The following is an 18,374-nucleotide window of genomic DNA, read 5'->3' as shown; positions in this document are numbered from 1 at the left end:
CTCAGAATCGCTTGGATAGGTAAAAGCATTCCGAAGTTATTACCACATAAAGTGAAACATGTCAGATTTGAAAAAATTGGCTGCGTCCTGAAGGCCAAAACAGGCTGTGTCCTGAAGGGGTTAATTTATTCTTTTCTGCTTCTCTGATATTACCTCCCCAACAGACAGCACCATAAAATATAACGCTAGCGACCACAGAGTTCTAAAACATTACGATCATTTTATTACACACATTAAACGAGAGCAAATTATGTAAAAAATACAACCGGCTCATTGCCTTTTTGTACACCTTTTCTGTATTCTCGATCCAATCCAAATTCTGGTCCAAATATATACCCAAATATTTGTACAATGTCACTCTCTCCACATCCTGATTTAGAATAGACACCGGCACCGCTATCTCTTTTTTCCTGCGTAAATCAATAATCATTTCTTTTGTTTTCCCAATATTTAATTCCAACCCATTATCCACACTCCATTTAACAAATTCAGATATCACATCCCTATATTCTTTATCACAGCCTCCCTTTACCGCCCCCATAATTATGGAATCATCAGAGAATTTCTGCAGGTGACAACTTTCAGTATTGTACCTAAAATCTACCGTATATAGCGCAAATAAAAACGGCGATAGCACAGTCCCCTGTGGTGCTCCAATATCACTTATTTCTATCATTGATGTACATTCCCCACTACGCACACACTCGGGGCATCCCCTTATATAATCAAATATCCAGTTAGACACTCTAGATTTAATTTGCATTCCTTCCAATTTATTTTTCATTAGGTCCGGCCTTATCAAGTTAAAATCACTAGAAAAGTCAAAAAACATGACTCTCACTATCACCCCCTGCGCCTCCAAAAAACAGTACGCCCTATGTAAAAAATATAAAACTGCGTCCTCCACCCCAATTCTACGTTTATAGGCAAACTGTTAAGGATCCTCGTATTCTACCACAGCTGATTTAAGGTACCCCAACATTAGCCTTTCAAACACCTTCATCATATGAGAAGTTAATACCACCGGTCGATAGTCACCGACTCTCAAAGGTTTAACTATTTTAGGAATTGGGACTATACAAGATGTTTTCCATACCTTCTGCACTTTTTCCATCATCAAACTCCAATTATATAAATCCGCTGTAATTTCACACAATGCATCAGCACAAGTTTTTAGTACCCTAGTACTAATCCTATCCGGGTCTGGTGCCTTCCTTACACTTAATTTTTTTAACTGTTCTCTCACATCGTCCGTTGACAATAAAAACCCCACTACCACATCCATCCCTATTAATTGCATCATCTTTTCCCATCATATTAGATTTAATCTTAGGATACACTATACCATCCCCAACATTTAAAAATCAGAAATAAACATTCAATTCATTTAATTTTTCCTGATCCATATCGACTATCCTTTGTTTGTTCTCCATCCCTGTTATGGCCTTCATTCCTGACCAAACCTCCCTCACTTTATTTTTAGCAAGTTTGAGCTCCAGTTTCCTTTTATATGCCTCCTTACTTTATTTTATTTTATACTTCAACTCACTTTTCCCTCTTTTGTTCGCTTCATCATCCCGATCTCTATAGGCTTTTTTCTTTCTATTTCATAACTCCTTGAGATCCTTTCCTACCCATGGTTTGTTATTTCCAAAACACTTCACTTGCACCTGAGGTACGATTAAATCAGGACAAAAATTAATATAATCTGTTATATGTTCTGTAACCTCATTAATATCACATCCGTCTACCCCAACGCCAAAACACCCCAATCCGTTACTTCAAAACAAGCATTTAACCTCTCCTCTCTTTCCTATATATGAGACATCGTATCTATCGCACTACGACCCTATAGCTATGGATAGAATTAGATACAGTGGCTCAGCAGTCTTTTTTACATATGATAGGCTTAGATATAGGGCCCAGCTTGTGGACATTGCGGCTCCAGCTCTGGACCCAGGACAGGTAAGTATAATAATTGCTTTGCTTTTTTATGTTCCAAATTATTTTTTGGTGTGTTTTTTGTTTTTTTACAGTTTTGGTTGTTGGGCTACTTTGATGACGGCGGTGTTTTTATTCTCAATAAAATGTTTAATGGGGATTGTGTGAGGGTTTTTTATTTCAATAAATTATTTTTTCTATGTCCTTGTATTTTTCCCAGCCTAATAATACCAACCTGCGTCTGCCCCCGCATCACTACAGATGTCTGGTTCTGGATTGCACCCGGCTCTTCCCGGTACCCCTGGTGGCGGTGGGTACCGGGGTAATAATGGGGGTTAGCGTTAGCCTCTGCATCGGCTACCACTAAGCCCAGCCTTAGTAATGGAAGCTGTCAATCCGCCAGCGGCCATTACTGAGGTGGTAGTAATAAAATTATACAGACATAGAAAAAATATTTTATTGAAATAAAATACCCCCACACAACCCTCGTTAACGATAATTAGTCCTCGAATCCTACGTAGTCCAGCAACCGAACCTGTAAAAAAGAGCACAAACACAAAAAAAAAAACATTAGTAACTAGGGATGCACGGTGCATCGAAACTTCAATACTGTTTCGATACTGCAGCTGTTGCCCCGCTCCTAAGTCCTGACATGTGTGCGCTGTCAGGATGATGCGATGCAGCCGGCGCTGCACTAATGAGCGGCAGCACTGAAGACAGTACATGACAGGCGCACTACAAAACACCCCCATGTTCTGTCCTCCGTGCCTGAACTGCCGCTCATTAGTGCACCGCTGGCCGCATCACCTCATACAGACTGCGCTCGCACTTAATGTCAGGAGAAACATGATGGGGTTATTTACTATTAATGTGAGGCACATTCAAAATTCATCACACCACGCACCTCACATCAGTAAACTGAATAACTTTTTTTTTCATTACTGTTGGCAAAGTATCGTTTTGGTATCGAAATCGCAATACTAAACAAAGTATCGGTATCGAAGTCCAAATTCTGGTATCGTGACATCCCTATTGGTAACACATGTGGTAGGCTTAGATACAGGACCCATGTGTGATACTGTCTGCTCGGCCTCTGTATCTAAGCCTATCATGTGGTAGGCTTAGATAAAGAAGAAATGGAGAACACAACAACGCTCAGTCACTGATCAAGAGGGCAGAGCCCTTTTTATAGTCCAGCAGCACTCTGGACTTGATTTCAGATTTCCTGCAATTCTGCGCGCACTGGCCCTTAAAGGCAGGGCACTCGCGCCCTGCGGGAGACAGTCTCAGATCCAGGAAGTGAGTGCCAGCATCTCAAAGGAGGAAGACGCTGTAGGGAACTCACATGGCCGCGGCCGTCGAAGGGTAAGTCAGAACGACGGGCTGCGGCCATAGATGTTACAGTATCCCCATCTTACTCTTCTTGGGACCAGAGGGGGAGAGAAACTTCTTCACAGGGACAGGGGCATCGATGTTCTCCTCTGGCTCCCAAGACCTCTCTTCTGGACCGAATCCCCTCCAATCCACCAAATAAAACTTCCTTGCTCCCACTTTCTTGGTGGCCGGGATCTCCCTTACTTCGAAAGTCCCTGACTAGCCGCCAGGAGCTACTGCGGAACTAGGAGTCCTGGAGTAGTGGTTCAGGACCACGGGCTTCAGCAGGGAGACATGGAAGGAGCACCCTCAGCCGGATATTCCTGGAAGACAGCCAGACCTTCGTCCCTGGAAGAAACTGAGGAGGCTCTCGTCTTCTAGTGTCTGCCTTTCTCTTAATGCGGTCCACCACCAGCAGAATAGAAGATCAGGTCTATTGCTATATCTGCAGAAAGTCCCTGAAGGTAGAGTCAGCTGCAGGCACCTGGGACATAGTAGAGATAGGAAGAGATATTCGAGGATGTTGGCCGTAGACCATGAAGAATGGACTGAAGGTGGTGGACTCACTAGTATGGTCATTGTAGGGGAACTCCGCCCACGGGAGCAGCTGCACCCAGTCATCATGCCGCCTGGAGACTAAGTGCCGCAGATAGTTCTCCATAATCTGGTTAACCCTCTCGACTTGACCATTGGACTGGGTATGATAGGACGAGGAGAAGTCCAACTTTACACCGAGGAGACCGCAGAGTGCTCTCCAGAACTTCGAGGTGAACTGGACCCCTCGATCCGAGACAATATGCAGGGGCAAGCCGTGCAGACGGAAGATGTGTTGAACGAAGAGGTCGGCCAGTCGAGCAGCAGAAGGCAGGCCAGTCAGGGGAACAAAATAAGCCATTTTAGAAAATAGATCCACCACCACCACCCAGATCACACTGCATCCTACAGAGAGAGGCAGATCTGTGACAAAGTCCATATCAACATGCTGCCAGGGGGCATCGGGCACAGGCAGTGGTTGGAGCAGACTGGCTGGTCTGGAGTGGGCAACTTTGTTTGCTGCGCATACCGTACAAGAGGATACAAAGTCCATGACGTCTTTGGGCAGCGTGGGCCACCAGATCTGACGGGCAATTAGGTATCGGCGCTTACGGGCACCCGCGTGACGTGCCAGCTTGAAACTGTGACCCCAGCGAAGGATTCTTCCTCTGTCTGCCAGACGTACAAAAGTCCCTCTCGGAAGAATGTCTCTAACTTGCAGAGGGTTAACAGAGAAGATGCAGGAAGGATCAATAATCTGTGGGGACTCCACAGTGTCCTCTGTCTCAAACGACCTAGAGAAGGCATCGGCCCTCACATTCTTGTCGGCAGGTCGGTAGTGGAGTTCGAACCGGAACCGAGAAAAGAACAATGACCACCTGGCTTGACGAGGATTCAGTCGTTGAGTCGTCTGTAGATAGGTCAGATTCTTGTGGTCCGTGAAGACCAGGATAGGATGAGCTGCGCCTTCCAGTAGGTGTCTCCACTCCTGCAGGGCCAGCATGATGGCCAGTAACTCCCGATCCCCAATCGAGTAGTTGCGCTCTGCGGGAGAAAACCGCTTAGAATAGTAGCCACATACCACAGTCTTGCCTTTTGAATCTCTCTGGAACAAAAGTGCACCGGCACCAACAGAGAAAGTGTCCACCTCTAATGAAAACTGTAGGGATACATTAGGGTGATGAAGAATAGAGGCTGACGTGAAGGCCTTTTTTAAGGTTTTAAATGCGGCTTCTACTTCTGGAGTCCACACCTTGGCATTCATGCCCTTTTTAGTGAGGATAGGGATGGGAGGTGTCAATGAAGAGAAGTTGGGAATGAACAGCCGGTAGAAGTTGGCGAATCCCAGGAAGCGTTGTATGGCCCTTAAGCCTTGGGGGCGTGGCCATTCCAGGACAGCCTTTACCTTCTCAGGGTCCATTTTGAGAACCTGATCGGAGATCATATAGCCCAGGAAGGGTAGAGACTTATTTTCAAACATGCACTTCTCCAGCTTGGCATAAAGATGATTCTCCCTTAATTGAAGCAACCCCTGGCGGATATGACTCTGATGAGTTACAAGATTTGGGGGAAAAATCAAAATGTCATCGAGATACACCATAACACAGACATAGAGGAGATCATGAAAAATGTCATTGACAAATTCTTGAAACACAGCGGGGGCGTTACACAGGCCGAAGGGCATGACTAGATATTCATAGTGTCCATCACGTGTCTTGCAGTCTTCCACTCGTCACCCTGGCGAATCCAGAATAAATTGTAGGCCCCCAGCAGGTCTAGTTTAGAAAAAATTTTTGCCCCCCTGTATGCTTTCAAACAGTTCCGAAATCAAAGGCAATGGCTACCTGTTCTTCACTGTGATCTGGTTGAGGCCCCGGTAGTCAATGCAGGGTCGGAGAGATCCATCCTTCTACTTGACAAAGGAAAACCCGACTCCGGCCGGGGATGAGGATTTGCGTATGAAGCCCCTCTCCAAATTCTCCTTAATGTAGGCAGACATAGACTGGGTCTCAGGCTACTGCGAGGAGGGGACGAATCAGGAACCAAGTCGATAGGGCAATCATATGCTTGATGTGGATGTAATGTCTCCGCTTCCCTCTTGCTGAAGACATCCGAGAACAGAGAGTAACAAGGAGGCAACCCTGCCAGTGACTGATGCGGAAGAGACTGAGGCGGATGGTTATGCACCAGACAGCGGTCGAGACACAACTGGTCAGGCAAAGGCAGTCCATCTACCGAGGCAACGATCAACGGCCTTTTCAGCAGAACAGTGGGCAACTGAAGAAGATCCACAAGGTCTTGGCATATGAAATTGGCTGCAGACACAGAGTCCAGATAGGCAGAGACCGGATGGGACCTCTCGCCAGCGATGATGCTCACAGGAATGAACAGTTTGGAGGAGAGTTCTCTATTAAATGCAGTATCACCCTGGGGTTGTCTCTCCAACCAATCCTAGGCGTTGGGGTTTTTTGGTTACTGGGGACACAGACGCACGACATAGCCAGCGAGGCCGCAATATAAACAGAGTCCAGAGGTGCGCCTGCGCTGTTTCTCTTGAACGGACAGTTTAAGCCGATCAACCTGCATCGGAACCTCGGGTGGAGCAGTAGAATAAGGCAAGAGGGGTTGCTGAAAGTTGGGCGCCAGTCTAGGAAGCCGTCTCTCCTGTCGAACTTCTTGAGATCTCTCTCTGAGCCTTATGTCCACTCGAGTAGCAAGTAGAATCAGGTCGTCCAAGGCAGGTGGTAGATCTCGAAGAGGCAGGTTCGTCCTTGATCTCGGGTGATAGGCCATTCCAGAAGGATGCTACCAAGGCCTCAATGTTCCAGGACAGTTCTCCTGCCAGGGTCCGGAACTGGATGGTGTATTCGCCCATGGAGGCGTCCTCCTGACGTAGGTTAAAGATAGCACTGGCTGCCGACGAGACTCGTCCAGGCTCCTCAAATACGGTACGGAATAACCGCACGAACCCCTGGAAGTCTCGGGTCCCTGTCGTTCCCAGATTGCGTTCGCCCACGCGAGGGCCTTGCCGGCAAGTAGAGACCTAATAAAGGCGATCCTGGCTCCGTCCGAAGGAAATGCTCGGGCGTGCAGAGTGAAGTGGATATGGCGTTGGTTGAGAAACCCCCTGCACATACTTGCGTCTCCATGGAACCGAGGTGGCAATGGCAGTGAGAACCGAGGATCTGAACCGGAGCTGCCAGGAGGTGTAGCAGGAGGGTCGATCAGAGGAGCTTGAATATGAGCAGAGAAGGAAACCGCTAGCGACCCTAGCTGCTGTGCCATGGAATATACTGCCACAAGAAGTTGATCCTGTCGTGCTCGCAGATCCTGCAGGTCCGCCTGCATGGCTTGGGAGGGTGACATGCCCTTGAATTAACCAGAGGGGTCCATAGCCTGAACGTACTGTCACGGCGCAGGGTGCGGACCCACTGGGCCGTACCGCGTAACGGGATAGCAGCTGGCCAAACAGGTACAGTACAAAGTCTTTAGTCCAGAAAGGGTACCTGAGGCAATGCAGACAGTAGCGGTGATTCAGGCTGAAGATAAGGCTCCGGCAGTAGACTGGCACCCGTCGGGGTGTGAATCAGATGCAGCAAAAGACACTACTTGACTTCGACTCTAGACGGCACAGAGGCAAGGTAGCACAGGGTACAGGCAGCAGGAACGGGTAACACTGGGAACTGGAACAAACTGGTAAACCATTTGCAATACAAAATTTAGGTACACAACAACGCTCAGGCACTGATCAAGAGGGCAGAGCTCTTTTTATAGTCCAGCAGCACACTGGACTTGATTGCAGATTTCCTGCAATTGTGAGCGCACTTGCCCTTTAAGGCCGTGTACGCGTGGGCACGCGCGCCTTGCGGGAGACAGTCTCAGATCCAGGAAGTGAGTGCCAGCGTCTCACAGGAGGAAGACGCTGCAGGGAACTCATGTGTCCATGGCCGCCGTCGGAGGTAAGTCAGAACGACGGGCCGCGACCATATACACTGCATTCCAAATTATTATGCAAATGTTATTTTTCGCTGATTTTCCTAAATAGTCGATGCAAATGACAGTCAGTATAATCTTCAATCCATCAACCGTTGGAGTATAATGCTAATTTTATTGAACAAATCTCCTAATGATAACAGATTTTTTTTTTAGAAGTAAAAAACTCAAAATGCACCGTTTCAAATTATTATGCACAACAGAGATCAAACATTTTGACCCCTTAATGACCAGCCTATTTTGGACCTTAATGACCAAGCTATTTTTTACGTTTTTCAATCGTCACATTCCAAGAGCTATAACTCTTTTATTTTTGCGTCGACATAGCTGTATAAGGTCTTGTTTTTTTGCGGGACAAGTTGTATTTTTTAATAGCACCATTTTGAGGTACATATTATTTATTGATGAACTTTTATTAACTTTTTGGGGGGGGGGGGAATAGAAAAAAATCTGAAATTTTGCCACTCTTTTTTGCGTCCTAAATCTACGCCGTTTACCGTGTAGTATAAATAACACAATAACTTTATTCAGCGGGTTGTTACGATTGCAACGATACCAAATTTGTATAGTTTTTGTATGTTTTACTACTTTTACACAGTAAAAACGCTTTTTTTTCAAAATTATTTGTTTTTGTGTCTCCATATTTGAAGAGCCGTAACGTTTTTATTTTTTCGCCGATGCGGTTGTATGAGGGCTTTTTTTTTTGCGGGAAGACTTGTAGTTTTTACTGGTACCATTTTGGAGTAGATGCGACTTTTTGATCACTTTTTAATCACATTTTTTTAAAGTCAGGATTCACAGAAAACAGCAATTTTTCTGCCGTTTTTTATAAAAATTTTTACGGCGTTCACCGTGCGGATTAAGTAATGTAATAGTTTTTAATAGTAAAGCAGTTTGTAAGGGGAAAAAGTGTGTTGTTCTTCTTTTTTTTTTTTTTTTTTCACATTTTTTTTTAGTTAACTTCATTAAACTTTTTTTTTTACTTTTTTACTAGTCCCACTAGGGGACTTTAATATGCGATTCTGCGATCGCTATTATAATACACTGCAATACTTTTGTATTGCAGTGTATTATGCATGTCCGTTTAAAACGGACAGGCATCTGCTAGGTCATGCCTCCGGCATGATCTAGCAGGCATTCATTACTGGCAGACCTGGGGGCCTTTATTAGGCCCCCGGCTGCCATTAGAGACACAGAAACTCGGCGATCGTATCGCCGGGTGTCGGTGGGAGAGAGAGGGAACTCCCTCCCTCTCTCCAAAACCACTCGGATGCGGTGCTCGCTATTGAGCACCGCATCTGAGGGGTTAAACAGGTGAGATCGATACTAATATTGATCTCACCCGGCAGGGATGCGGTTGTATGAGGGCTTTTTTTTTTGCGGGAAGACTTGTAGTTTTTACTGGTACCATTTTGGAGTAGATGCGACTTTTTGATCACTTTTTAATCACATTTTTTTAAAGTCAGGATTCACAGAAAACAGCAATTTTTCTGCCGTTTTTTATAAAAAAATTTACGGCGTTCACCGTGCGGATTAAGTAATGTAATAGTTTTTAATAGTAAAGCAGTTTGTAAGGGGAAAAAGTGTGTTGTTCTTTTTTTTTTTTTTTTTTCACATTTTTTTTTAGTTTTTTTAGACCTGGGGGCCTTTATTAGGCCCCCGGCTGCCATTAGAGACACAGAAACTCGGCGATCGTATCGCCGGGTGTCGGTGGGAGAGAGAGGGAGCTCCCTCCCTCTCTCCAAAACCACTCGGATGCGGTGCTCGCTATTGAGCACCGCATCTGAGGGGTTAAACAGGTGAGATCGATACTAATATTGATCTCACCCGGCAGAGCAGGGACGCTCCCAGCCCTCAGCTGCCTCTGGCAGCTGAGAGCAGGGAGATTTGACAGCTCCCTGCTCTGTTTACTTATTCCGATGCCGTGACGTAAAAAGTCTATGGCATCGGAATAAGGCCCGTTAGTGACCAACGTAAAAACACGATGGGCCGGTCACTAACGGGTTAAAGGTTGTAAAGAGAACTGAAATGGTAATGTGTTGAATTTGCAGCATCAGGAGGTCATATTTACAGAAATTAAAAGCTCTTTCAATAAAAAAAAAACAACAGGCCAAGTTACATGTTAACATAGGACCCCTTCTTTGAGATCACCTTCACAATTCTTGCATCTATTGAATTTGTGAGTATTTGGACAGTTTCTGCTTGAATATCTTTGCAGGATGTCAGAATAGCCTCCCAGAGCTTCTGTTTTGATGTGAACTGCCTCCCACCCTCATAGATATTTTGCTTGAGGATGCTCCAAAGGTTCTCAATAGGGTTGAGGTCAGGGGAACATGGGGGCCACACCATGAGTTTCTCTCCTTTTATGCCCATAGCAGCCAATGACACAGAGGTATTCTTTGCAGCATGAGATGGTGCATTGTCATGCATAAAGATAATTTTGCTACGGAAGGCACGGTTCTTCTTTTTGTACCACGGAAGAAAGTGATCAGTCATAAACTCTACGTACTTTGCAGAGGTCATTTTCACACCGTCAGGGACCCTAAAGGGGCCTACCAGCTCTCTCCCCATGATTCCAGCCCAAAACATGACTCCGCCACCTCCTTGCTGACGTCGCAGCCTTGTTGGGAAATGGTGGCCATTCACCAACCATCCACTACTCCATTCATCTGGACCATCCAGGGTTGCACGGCACTCATCAGTAAACAACACTGTTTGAAAAAGAGTCTTTATGTATTTCTGAGCCCACTGCAACCGTTTCTGCTTGTGAGCATTGTTTAGGGGTGGCCGAATAATAGCTTTATGCACACTTGCAAACCTCTGGAGGATCCTACACCTTGAGGTTTGCGGGACTCCAGAGGCACCAGCGGCTTCAAATACCTGTTTGCTGCTTTGCAATGGCATTTTAGCAGCTGCTCTCCTAATCCTATTAATTTGTCTGGCAGAAACCTTCCTCATTATGCCTTTATCTGAACGAACCCGTCTGTGCTCTGAATCCGCCACAAATCTTTTCACAGTACGATGATCACGCTTAAGTTTTCTTGAAATATCCAATGTTTTCATACCTTGTCGAAGGTATTGCACTATTTCACGCTTTTCGGCAGCAGAGAGATCCTTTTTCTTTCCCATATTGCTTGAAACCTGTGGCCTGCTTAATAATGTGGAACGTCCTTCTTAAGTAGTTTTCCTTTGATTGGGCACACCTGGCAAACTAATTATCACAGGTGTCTGAGATTGATTACAATGATCCAAAGAGCCCTAAGACACAATACCATCCATGCGTTTAATTGAAAAACTAATAATGAAATGTTCATGACACTTAAATCCAATGTGCATAATAATTTGGAACACGGTGTACGTTACATTGTGATTGTAGCAATTAATAACACTCTCAAAATTGTCATTGAGTCACATTTAGTTACCTTTAAACTAGTGGGATTGCCTGCTTAATTTCCTCCGCAATCAACTGCCAATATCTCCAAAGTTTTAGACATTTCCAGTACAAGTGTGAAAGATCTGAATATAAGTATTGACATTTAGGAAACTTTGCAGTGGTTCTAGACCTCATCTGGACCAATTTTTGTGGGGAAAAATGTAGCCAATTTACTATAAACCACTGCGTTATTCCATGGGAAAAGTTATTAGAACTTATTTTTATGGAACTGTATACTTTAACCCATCTTATTTGATTCTCCCCACCAATATCTCTCTCCCACTTTGTCCTGCTTGGCAGCTTTTTACTACCTACATGGTTCCTCAATAACAGCTTATACAATTTAGATAAGTGTCCTATTGATTAACTTGTATTAACTTTTTGTTGTGGGGAATAGAAATAAACAGCAATTTTGCCATGCTTTTTTATATCTTAAACTTTTTTTTTTAGTCCCACTAGGGGACTTTACTCTGCGATCATTTGATTGCTTTTAAAATACACTGCAATACTTCTGTATTACAGTGTGTTATTACCTGTCAGTGTAAAACTGAAAACATCTGTTAGGCCATGCCTCTAGCAGGCATTCACTTTGTTAGGCCCACAGCTGCCACTAAAACCATCGGCACCTTGCGATCGCATCGCGAGTGTACAGATAGGGTGAGAGAGTGAGCCCCCCCCCCCCTCTAAAATGACTGAGATGCAGCGGTCACTATTGACTGCCGCCTCTGAGGGGTTAAACTGGTGGGATCAATGCGGACTTCGATCCCACCTGCTCAAGCAGGTATGCTCCAAGCCCTCAGCTTCCCCTGGTAGCTGAGAGCAGGGAGATTTTACTGCTCCCGGGTGAAAAGTCTACTGCATCAGAATAAAGCCTGTTAGTGACTGCCATAAAAACACCTGCGGGCGGTCACTAACGGGTTTAATGACTGCACGAATAACCTTTATTTGTTGAAACAGTAATACTACTTCAAGTCCAGTAAAAAGAAAATTTTCACTTCAGTGTGCTCAAGCCTTAATTTTCAGGCTTTTGAGTGGAGTTACCGTTAGTTTCAATATGGAGTATGTTTCAGTTACTGTACATGAATTTCTTATATGTATGTGTAATAGGTCGCTTTATAAAGAACAATAGCTATAAAATAATAATAATATGCATTGCAATAGACAGCGTTATTTTTGAATGTCTAAAGTAAATAAAGATCATGTTCACAATTGCTTAAAGAGGCTCTGTCACCAGATTCTCAAATCCCTATCTCCTATTGCATGGGATCGGCGCTGCAATGTAGAGAACAGTAACGGTTGTTTTTTTTTTAAAAACTTTCATTTTTGGCCAAGTTATGAGCCATTTTATATATATATATGCAAATGAGCTTTGAAATGGACAACTGGGCGTGTTTTTTTCGGATGTCCAATTGGGCGTGTATTGTGTTTTTAACTGGGCGTGTTTACGTGTATGACGCTGACCAATCAGTGACCAGTCAGCGTCCTACACTCCTCTCCATTCATTTACACAGCACATAGTGTTCTTACTAGAACGATGTGCAGCCACATACACAAGTGTCCTGATAATGAATACACATAACCTCCAGCCTGGACGTCCGGTGTATTCAGAATCCTGACACTTCTGAATCTTTTCTGTGAGATTACAGCAAGCCACGCGTAATCTCGCGAGATTACGAGGTAAACGGGATTTCGTTTCCCTTGCTGGAAATCTCACAGAAAAGATTGTGTATTCATTATCAGGACACTTGTGTATGTGGCTGCACATCGTTCTAGTAAGAACACTATGTGCTGTGTAAATGAATGGAGAGGAGTGTATGACGCTGACTGGTCACTGATTGGTCAGCGTCATACACGTAAACATACCCAGTTAAAAACACAATACACGCCCAGTTGGACATACGAAAAAAAACACGCCCAGTTGTCCATTTCAAAGCTGATTTGCATATATATAAAATAGCACATAACTTGGCCAAAAATGAACGTTTAAAAAAAAACAAAAAAAAAAAACGTTACTGTTATCTACATTGCAGCGCCGATCACATGCAATAGGAGATAGGGATTTGAGAATCTGGTGACAGAGCCTCTTTAAACATTAATTTATGTAACAAATAGAAAATGCTCTTAATATACACCTAATCCATGTGCCCTTATTTTATTACTAGGTCCACTGGAACTTTTTTTTCACCAGATGCTAAAGCAGTAATACATGCAACTGCAACATTTGGTAAGATGTTTGAACAATAGATGACAATATATTCACTGGTGCAGCCACTTCCTTATATGTAAGAAATAGCATTTAGTATAGAGAAAGTATAAATACTGCTTAACTGGAATCTGTCAGCAGATTTGAGCCCACCAAATTGCTGACAGGGCTGCATAGGTCCTGTGGAGTCTAGCTTAAACATATCCATATCGACGATCAAGGTGCGCTAAAAAAAAAGAAAATTCAGTTTTGATACCTCACCCACCACAAACAAATTAGCAGGCAAGCTGGGCCTTCCTTAAAGGGAATGTGTTGCCAGAAAAACATGTTTGTTTTTTTTTAATTAAACATTTAGTGTGTGGGTGATTAAACATTGTTCAAATTTTTTTTATTTTTTTCACGAGTCAGGAAATATTATAAATTAATTCTAATTTATAATATTTCCCATTTTTGGTCACTAGATGGAGCTATTCCCAAAATTGCAGCATTGCAAAATTGGGTAAAAAGCCCTCGCTCTAGTGAGCTCTCAGCATCCCCCCCCTCCTTTATCCTGGCTAGTGCCGGGATAAACGAGGGGTTTGAACGGTGTAACCTCCTACACTGTGTGTCGCCATTTTTTGAGCTAACACACAGTGTAGTAGGTTTACATACAGTAGTAAACACACACAAACACGAACATACATTGAAATCTCTTACCTGCTCCTGCCGCCGCGGCTCCCTCCGGCCCGTCCGCTCCGTCTGCTGCCGCTAGTCCAAGTGCACAAGTCCGGAAGCCGCGACCGGAAGTAGTAATATTACTGTCCGGCCGCGACTTCCGGTCCACAGGAAAATGGCGCCGGACGGCGCCAATTTCAAATTGGACTGTGTGGGAGCGGCGCATGCGCAGTTCCCACACAGACGCTGTACATAGAAGTGAATGGGACGGGACCCGTTCGCAGTCCCTATGGGACTGTTGCTGCCGTATTCCATGTCTGTATGTGTCGTTAATCGACACATACAGAAATGGAACAAAAAATGGCAGCCCCCATAGGGAAGAAAAAGTGTAAAAATAAGAAAAAGTAAAACACAAACACACAAATAAATATAAACGTTTTTAATAAAGCACTAACATCTTTAACATATAAAAAAATAATTTGTGATGACACTGTTCCTTTAAGCCCTGAAGTGTCCTGACTCTTCTAATTTAAAGCCTCCCTAACCCTTTTCCTCGACAAGTTAAAGGCGTCGGGCAGCCACTGTTTATAAGAGTGAGTACCTATAACGATGTGTGAGGACATATAATGTATCCAAAACTGAATAAATAACACAGCACAAAGTTTGTACCATGAAAGTATCAAAAGAGCTTTATTATAATACACATAACAACATATTGGCCATCAGAAGTTTAAAATCAGTCATACAGACAAGTTAAAAAGGCAGTGTGAAGATACGAGGAGGACTACACAAGTAACATGCTAGTACCATATGAGCATCATGTGATGCGGTAAAGTACAGAAAACTAAATACACGGTATATATACACCAAAAAGCCATATCATAGGGAAAAGGGCCGTAAATAAGCTGCACACCTGACCAGTGCCACATAAGAATGTGCACAGATGTGTAGATAAGTATAAAATGAGATTATATAAGTTATAAAAGGAATAGCCCAAACCAAAGGCTCAGAGAACTGTACAAACCCGTAGATTGCATGGTGAGTCACACCAAAGTATCTCCACACTCAACGCCCCCGACGCACGTTTCGCCGTCAGCTTTGTCAAGGGGTATTGACTGATGGGATAACAGTCACTTTAAATATAAGACGTAATGGGAGGGGCATGCAGCAATCAAAAGGCAGAGTCAGTAAACACCTAGACCTCAGATAAACGTCTGAATAAACGTCCACACATATCAAAGCATAGAAAATCAATACCTATAAATGTATGTGAGGACCTATCAATATCCCAAACAAAAAATAATACAAAGTACAATTGGTGTACCATGCAAAATATAAATACTTTATTAAAATTATCATAAGAACAAATTGGCCATCAAGACCTAAAAATAGACAAACAATTAAAATACAATAAAGTGGTGATGAGTAAGGACTACACAAATGACATACAACTGTCATATAGACACAGTAGGACGTAACATAATTCTAGTAAACTACACAGAAAGACAGATTGTATATACATGGATCAGTTATGAAGCACAAGTACAACTTCATAAGCACCAGTAAGTAACCAAACATAAGGGCCCTAGGACAAGTACCAACCCGTGTGTTGCATAGTGAGCCCAAACAAACAGTCACCACACTAAGAGCCCTCCGATGGGGTGTCTCATAAAGTCCCCCATGTCTGCCCAGGCTATATACCTATTAGGACGTGCCAGAGGCACTTCCTAATAGATGCCTGTCAGTTTTACACTGACAGGCAAAAATGCTCTGGTATACGAAGTATACCAAAGCATTATATCTGCGATCTAAAGATCGCATAATGAAGTCCCCTAGGGACTGAAAAAATAATTAATGTGAAATAAAAATTAATAAAAAGGTACACATAAAAAAAAAATAAAACAATTGTTTTCCCATAAAAAAATGGTTTTATTTAGTAAAAGTGTAAAAATAAAAACTACACATATATAAAAATAAAGTTGTCGTATTATTTAAACTGCAAGCTGAACGACTTGAAAAAAATGCAAAAAACGACAGCAAAATTTTTTTTTCCATTCCCCCCAAAAATAATAATAAGAAAAGCTTAATCAATAAGACATTGACGGAAAAATAAAAAAAGTTATGGCTCCTGCGGCGCTGCAAAATAAAATAATTTTATTCTGCAAAAGTAGTAAAACATAAAAGAAACTATACATATGTGGTATCATCGTAATCGTACCAACCCATAGAATAAAGGTAACATGATATTTACGCCACACAGTAAACTGCCTAAATGTAAAGTGCATGGAACGGTGGCTACATTTTTTTTTTTTTTTACATACCCCCCCAAAAAGTTAATAAAAGTTAATTAAAAAATTCTATATACCCCAAAGTGGTGCTATTGAAAAATACAACTCATCTCGCGAAAAATAAGTCCTCATACAGCCATATCCACATGAAAATAAAAGTTATAGCTCTTTGAATTTGACAATGAAAAAACGAAAAAAATTGCTTGGTCATTAGGGCCCAGAATGCATGCAGGGGGAAGGGGTTAATATTGCTTTGGAAACTACTGTAAATATTGACACTGATCTTTATTTTGCAGAAGTGCCCTCCAGAAAGTTTCCAGCATCAAGACTTTAAGGATTCTGGCAAATTCTTCAAATTTTTTATCAGTGACTATGTGACAAGAAAGACAAAAACAAAAAATATCTTGATTTCAGGGAAATACAATACCATAGATAACATTTTAGCTGCTGTGTAGAAATTAGAAGCACATAGTAAATATGTTTAATTTATTATGATCTTTCATAATGCTGTAAAGTTCACTATCCACTAGAATTTTTATGTAATTTTTAACAAATACACAAGGCATAAATAAAAATACAATCAGTAATATTTGCAGTCACGTCAGAACAATTAAAACCATGGAATTTGTGAATAAAGCATTTTATCTAAAGACCTACATTTTAATACCAGCATGCTCGATATATACATAATTTTGAGCTTACTCATATACATTAAAAATAAAAATAAGATTGAAATAAGATTGAAATTGGATGGAAATTCTGTGACTGCCATTTCTAGTGACCATGGATATTGTGTCCCATCCATCAAAACTTTGTAACCGTAAACCTGACTTTGTTGAACATAGCAACCATTTCGAGCTCAACTTTGATTTCTTAAGCTGCACTGGAAAAATGAATGCTGCACTGTGATGATTGGTTGCTATTGGTATAATGGAGTGTTTTACTTTTAGGCCCTGTTCACACAGAGTTTTGACGCAGAAATCGCTTCGGAAAACGCGCCAAAAAATGGCAGAAAATTCCTCCCATTGAATTCAATGGGAGGCGGAGGCGTTTTTTTTCCCGCGAGCGGACAAACCGGCTCACGGGAAAAAGAAGCTACATGCCCTATCTTCGGGAGCTTACGTCTCTGACCTCCCATTGACATCAATGGGAGGTATAAAAAGCATATTTCGCTGCGTTTTTGCCCGCAGTGCTCAACATCCGCGGGCGAAAAGTGAGGCAATTAGGCTTTAAGTGAGTAAGGCGCTCTTCACATTTCGTTTTGTCCTTCTGTCAGAATTATATTCAGCATCAGACTGGCCCACCGGAGGAGCTGCTTTTATCCGGCAGCAGAGCAGAGAGACATTGTCTCCCTGCCCCGCTGCTTACTCTTTTAGGCAGGTCCGGCATTTGGGACCCCTGCTGACTATAGCAGCCATAGCGGCTGCTGTGGGACCCGCGGCATGCGGAGACCCATGCCACCCGGCAGATAAATGTTACGTGCCGGGCGGCACGAGCCCCCTCATGCCCGGTGGCATCACTAGCACCAGAGGGGGCCCTGGTGCTAGCGACTGCCACATTCACTAGTATCTGCGTCTACATTAGGCCTGCAGCCTATAATCTGCTGGGACGAAGTCCCTGCACATGCCGGCGTGATGACGTCATTGCATCACGCTGGCCTATGACATCTGAGACGGTGGAGCGCTCTGTCCATCGTGGGAACAGGGCTAGGTAAGTAAAAATTTTTGGGGGGTGTGACCCTATCTACTGAGGGGGCTGTGTGGCGCTATTTATGTGGGGGTGTGGCACTGTACAGGGGGAGGGCTGAGTTGCACGATCTACGGTGGGGTTGTTTGGCACTGTACAGTGGCAGCGCTGTGTGCCACTTTACAGGGGGGCTGTGTGGCACTATTAGGGGGGGTCTGTGTGGCGCTATCTACTAGGGGGCTGTGTGGTACTATCTAATAGTGGGAAC

The 18,374-nt window shown here is 43.3% G+C and overlaps 1 protein-coding gene across 3 annotated transcripts in view; it reads left to right on the top strand.

Annotated features, from left to right (window-relative positions):
• Positions 1–17,123, top strand: part of LOC142761152 (dihydroxyacetone phosphate acyltransferase-like) — a 200,574-nt gene extending 183,451 nt beyond the window's left edge. For 2 of the 3 annotated variants that reach the window (XM_075864345.1, XM_075864346.1), the window contains 2 exons: positions 13,438–13,499; positions 16,717–17,123. In XM_075864345.1, coding sequence (XP_075720460.1) covers positions 13,438–13,499; positions 16,717–16,754 — 100 coding nt within the window. In that variant the 3' untranslated portion in view covers positions 16,755–17,123. The remainder of the gene's footprint in view (positions 1–13,437; positions 13,500–16,716) is intronic. The other variant, XR_012883524.1, reaches the window with a different exon arrangement.
• The last annotated feature ends 1,251 nt before the right edge of the window (positions 17,124–18,374 follow it).

The sequence above is a fragment of the Rhinoderma darwinii genome, chromosome 4 (genome assembly GCF_050947455.1).
Source record: "Rhinoderma darwinii isolate aRhiDar2 chromosome 4, aRhiDar2.hap1, whole genome shotgun sequence".
Taxonomy (NCBI): Eukaryota; Metazoa; Chordata; class Amphibia; order Anura; family Rhinodermatidae; genus Rhinoderma; species Rhinoderma darwinii.
Note: the sequence above shows the minus strand (reverse complement) of the source record. Positions and strands in the feature narration are given on the sequence as shown.